This window comes from Elaeis guineensis, chromosome 2 (assembly GCF_000442705.2).
Source record: "Elaeis guineensis isolate ETL-2024a chromosome 2, EG11, whole genome shotgun sequence".
NCBI classification, from domain to species: Eukaryota; Viridiplantae; Streptophyta; class Magnoliopsida; order Arecales; family Arecaceae; genus Elaeis; species Elaeis guineensis.
Window position 1 is genome coordinate 5895047 of NC_025994.2, and position 5454 is coordinate 5900500.

A 5454-nucleotide genomic window follows, 5' to 3' on the forward strand; every position below is an offset into this window, starting at 1 on the left:
CATAGAGGAAAGCACTGACCGAAGCAAAAGTCAATCTACCGGCCTGAGCTAGAGATTTCCATTTCCAATACCTCACGTATGTGGAGGCAAAGGTATAAGCCAACCATCTGAACCATTCAACCTCTTGACCTATGACCGAAACATTGACGCCGTCTGTGGGAATTGCCTCCTATCCACACATACTCCCTCTTGACTAGGAGGCTGTATTGTGGTAATGTAAGACGCATTTAAAAGACAAAACCGTGAGGCTCTAAATGATCAAGGCTCACTGAAGCCTAAAGATGGTCATGAGTCAAAGCGGACAATACCTCACATATGCGGAGGCATAAGCCAACCATCTAAGCCATTCAATCTCTTGATCCATGACCGTAACATAGGTGTCGTCTGTGAGAATTGCCTCCTATCCACATATACTCCCTCTTGACTGGGAGGCTGTGTTGTGGTAATGTGAGACGCATTTTAAAAGACAAAACCGTGAGGCTCTAAATGATCAAGATCCACTAAAGCCTAAAGATGGTCATGAGTCAAAGCGGACAATACCTCATGTATGCGGAGGCGGAGGCATAAGCCAACCATCTAAACCATTCAACCCCTTGACCCATGACCGTAACAATACTGATTTGCTGACGTGAACCAATTCGCCAAGAGAAGCCATCATGAATAACCCATGATGCTTTACATACTTCTTTCTATATAGCTGAATATTTTACACCTCAAGTGTAATCATGCCATCCATTAAGGTTATACTTGGCTGCTACTAAACGAGACCACAAAGAGGTGGGATGAAGAATTATCTCAGCTGCAAGGCAAGCCATAAGCGCAGTATTCCTTTGTCTTATGTCTTGAATACCCAGCCCACCATGGTTCTTCAGTTTGCATATATTTTCCCAAGAAGATGAGATGAGATCCTCTCCCACCAACAATGTAGACCCCAGAAAAAGGCTTTGAAATGCCTCTTGAATTCTATCGACAAGAGTACCAGGGACAACAATTTGTTACCAAATATAGGGGGATATTTGGCATGCGATGATCCACCAAAGATTAAGGGTGATGTAGATGGAGATGATGAGATCACTATATTTGATTGCATCATGATAATCCTACGTGACAGTGATTTCAAATCATCTCTACTTCTTAAATCACTGTCCAATACGATGATAGAAAATCCATTCTTACAGATAGGTATCCAACATCACTATCATGGTGATCTTATATTAAAATACGTTAACCAAAATACCCTTGTAGTCAAGAGACTTTCTGAAAGAACAAATTTATATTTTTTTGCATGGTCGGGTGGATAGTTGGGACGTCATCTCCATAGAAGAAAAAAAAATCCTTTCTTTTCTCGCCGTGGTGATTAGAAAGATGAAAAATCTATTAGATATTTTTTTTAAAATTTTCTCTACTCCAATTCTTAATCCCAACTCCCAAAGCTTTGTTAAGAGGGTGACTTGAAGGGGTGATTTCGTTTTCTCAACTAGATAATATGAGATTTTTCTCCTTTTCTGTCTCTACTCTGTCATTTTTTTCTTTCCATATGTCAGGAGTATTTCTGATATTATATGGTCGATAATCTTGGATTCCCATAGTATACCAAATAAATTATTTGTATATGTCCGAAAATCTTTAATCACTGCACTATGGCCAATCAAACATCGTGATCTTAAATCAATAGGGATTAGATCATCCCAGACTTTAGATCACCAGTGATCTTAGATTATCACGGTAATCCCAATTGGATCATCAAATACCTCCATATATAGGGGCATAGAGGAAAGCACTGACCGAAGCAAAAGTCAATCTACCGGCCTGAGCTAGACATTTCCATTTCCAACCTGTAATTTGCTGATAGTCTTGTCCAGCAATGAGTTAAATTCATCTACTCTCGAATGCTTGCCAGATATTGGAACACCTGAATAATTATTTTGTTGCGTTGCAACCTTCAGCTCTGGACTAAACAAAACATGAGACTTCACCATATTAACATGCTGCCTCAATTGTTCATTATAGGTGATCATGATTCTTCTCAGCACATTTGCATTGTTTGTTGTAGCTTTTAGAGTGAAGAGGCGATCATCTATGAATATTAGATGTGAGATTGATGGCATTGAAGCTGGCAACTGATACGGATGTAATTCTCCCCTGTTTACAGCAATCTTAAGCAAAGAAGGAAGCAATTCTGAACAAAGCACAAATAAGAAAGGTGATAATGGGCAGCCTTGTCTCAAACCCAATGAAGAGACCAACAAAGAAGCAGCGGCTCCATTAACAAGGTTTGAAAAACTTGCTTGTTGCACACAAACTGTGATCCAACTGATAAGATGAGAATGAAAACCCAGATGCTTCAATACATCAAGAAGATAATCCCATCTAATTTTCCTGGTCATAAGCTCTCTCCATATCAACCTTTATAAACATTAGAGAATTTCTAGAAGAGGCAATCCAAAGGGAATGTAAACTTCTTGAGCTGTCAAAATATATTTAATGATCTACTTTTCTTGCACAAAAGCTCCTTGTTCTTCCGAAACAAATAACAGCCCGACATTCTTCATTCATTTGAGCAATAGTTTTGCAACAACTTTATAGATCGAATTGGATAGACTTATAGGACGAAATTCTTTTAGCTCTTGGGCATTTTGCTTCCACTTATCTGGCATGAAGCATGTAGCTAGAACTTACCATACAACAGCAATGACAACCTCCTTAATAATTCCATAACAGGCTTTGGAAAAAGAAGCTATAAAACCATGGGGTCCTGGTGATTTATCAGTAACTAGACTAAATACAACACCTTCAATTTCTCATCCTATGACCAAGGTGACAGCACATTCTTATCAGTAGAAGACTGGTAATAGGATACTGAAGGTAAAACTGACCCTGAAATAGGCAAGAGTTTTCATTCCCTTTATGATAGAAATAATCCTAAAAAGCATCCCTAATATCATCATCAGAAGTATGTAAGTCATTATCCTGATTAATTAAATAATTGATCTGGTTATGTCACCTTCTTAAAATTGTTGATCAATGAAAGAACTTCATGTTGAGATCACCATCTTTTAACCACTGTATTTTGGATTTCTGCCTCTAGAAAATATCCAACTGTTGAAGAATTTTACTATGTTCCAAGAGTTTCTTTAGAAACATGCCATAGCGTATTGACAATAGACCATCCATTCGGATATCCTCTTTTTGATGTGATACCCGGCCTACGTGGCCCAATCCATTACAGAAACAGGCCCAGCATACAATAGAAAGGAAGGAAAGACCTTCCCTTCCCTTGTTTGAGTCGGAGAAGGATTCTGACTCTCTAGCTCCTTCTCAACTTCATCGGAGGCTAGAAAACCCTAGCCTCTATAATCTATAAAGTCCGAAGCCCCATTTGAGATGTTAGAGGTTGCCATCGTCAGAAAAAAAAGGGGCCCTCCCATAGTTGTCATTACTAGAGCTGATGCATTGCTGCCTCTTAGCTTATCGGTGCCCTTTTCCTCTTCTTATCTCTACCATGTGCTGTCGTTATTAGCCGGGAGCTCATCGAGAGGTTTCCAGATTTTAAATGGTACATGAAACTCGTATTTTGAGATCCACCCCTCTTCTTCATATTTTTTTAGATGATCAGCTGGACCTCCAATCAAATTTTCTTGATGCTCTCCTAGACCCGCATGATGGAGTCTCATCACCGACGAGCGAGCCAATCAGCAATCAAAGCCATTTCCTTCATGCTCTATTTTCCTTCTTTGCATTCTTCTTTACTTCACAATTGTCATATCTAAAGAGCAATGGCCTTTTGTTTCTTTCCTTCTTTTGTTGGTGATGCATGGCCAAGTGTTGGCTTAAGCTTCTGCCACTGTTGGACTAAGTCTTCCATGCCCTTCCTTTATTTAGAGAGAGAGAGAGGGGGAGAGACTTTATGGTCTCCTCTCTATTTGATCTCTCTCTTCCTTTCTCTCTCCTCTCTTTTTTTGTTCTTTTTTCTCTCTCTATCTCTCTCTATGCTCTCTCTACATGATTTATTGGACCTAGTGGAGGGCCAAGACTCTTACTTTATATGAATTGTAAGTAGACCCTAATAGAAGGTCTTAGATTGACATCGCTATAATTACTTGCTGTTTGGATCTCACCATCTTGACTTTTGTAGAATACCAATCATTGATAGTGCTTATCATATCATATTTGAACTTGTTAGATTCCTCTTTTATGATCTACTGGTCAAGTCACTTAGATTTGATCCACTCGGGCTATTAGGTATTGTCATTGGGATATTTGTGTCTTTCTTCTCTCATGATTTTCCACCATGATTACGATCACTTTATGATTCTCCTAATTATCAATTTCAATTATGTATAGATGCAATCAGCTAAATGAGAAGATGTTAAGGAGATTTACATTCTGATCCCTAAATTGAGGTAAATTCTTAAATCTGTACTAATTAATTACTCATGTTATAAAGACCCAAATTTTTTTTCCGCACAGATCTCAAAGCAGGGGCAAGAAAGTGAAGAAGAAAAGAGAGAAGTGAATATGTGAGAGGGGAGGAAGAGGACTCCGATGGGAGTCTTCTTCGCTCTCGAATTCATCAAAAATCATGATTAAGCCATCAAATTAAATAAGAAAAATCCCTAGATTCAATCTATAAAAGGAATACCCTCTTCCTCTTAGGTAGATCACTCCCAATCCCTGATCAAAGATCGACAAAATTCATAAAATTTTTTCTAATTTTCATCGACCGTTCTTTGACAAACCACCATTGATTTCTCACCGACGATGAGGTAAGGATCTCTGAGGTCTCTATTCCTTTTCTGGGTCCCTAGGTTTTTTTATCACCTAGCATTGATCGATGGTTCACCAGACTTTTGGTGGACAGAGCTTGCCTTGTTTTCTTTCTTTTTGTTTTTCTTTTCCTTCCATCTAGTAGGCCGTCGTCACCAAACATGGCCGTGCCCAGATTATTGTGGGCTAGAACCACCGCCATCGGTGCCATGGGTGCGCCATTGCTGTCGAGGTATGCTATAGAGAGATATCATGGCTTACTTGCTTTCTCCTATTTTTCTTTTCATTTCCCTTACATCGAACTGGCTGCCATTGTTAGATAGCCTTGGTCGTCGAGGGTCCAAGGCCATCAGGGCTTCTCCACTGTCAGAGGCCATCGCTCATCGGGGGCCGCTGCTAGAGAGGTGGCTGGCCTCGAAGTTTCCCCTTTCCCTGTTCCAACGAAGAAAAAAAAAGAAGAAAACCAGAAAAAGAAAAGAAAAGAAAAGAAGATAAAAGAAAAGAGAAGAAAAGAAAGAAAAAAGAAAAAGTTTTCTCCCTCTTCCTTCTCTCCTCTCTCTACCTTCTCTCTTTACTTTCTTGCTCTATAAGTTTCTCTTTCAACTTTCTCTCTCTAAATTTTTTTTTGTTTATAAATTTTCTCTCTCTAAAAGTTTTATGGACCAGTGGAGGGTTCGGGTACTTAAA

General features: G+C 39.2%; 1 protein-coding gene across 1 annotated transcript; it reads right to left on the reverse strand.

Moving 5' to 3' along the window:
• Positions 1-1814: 1814 nt before the first annotated feature.
• Positions 1815-4969, reverse strand: LOC140855197 (uncharacterized). The gene is made up of 2 exons (XM_073251073.1): positions 4869-4969; positions 1815-2313 (listed from the first exon to the last, which is right to left on the reverse strand). Exons 1-2 carry the CDS (start codon positions 4967-4969, stop codon positions 1815-1817), a joined length of 600 nt encoding a protein of 199 aa, XP_073107174.1.
• Positions 4970-5454: the final 485 nt, after the last annotated feature.

What these genes read in the sequence shown, in the direction of transcription:
- LOC140855197 (XM_073251073.1), bottom strand. Translation starts at nt 4,969, where the DNA reads ATGGCGGTGGTTCTAGCCCACAATAATCTGGGCACGGCCATGTTTGGT. An exon ending in ACAAAAAGAAAGAAAACAAG is followed by an intron (nt 2,314 to 4,868) that starts GCAAGCTCTGTC and finishes TCATCTTATCAG; the next exon opens with TTGGATCACAGTTTGTGTGC.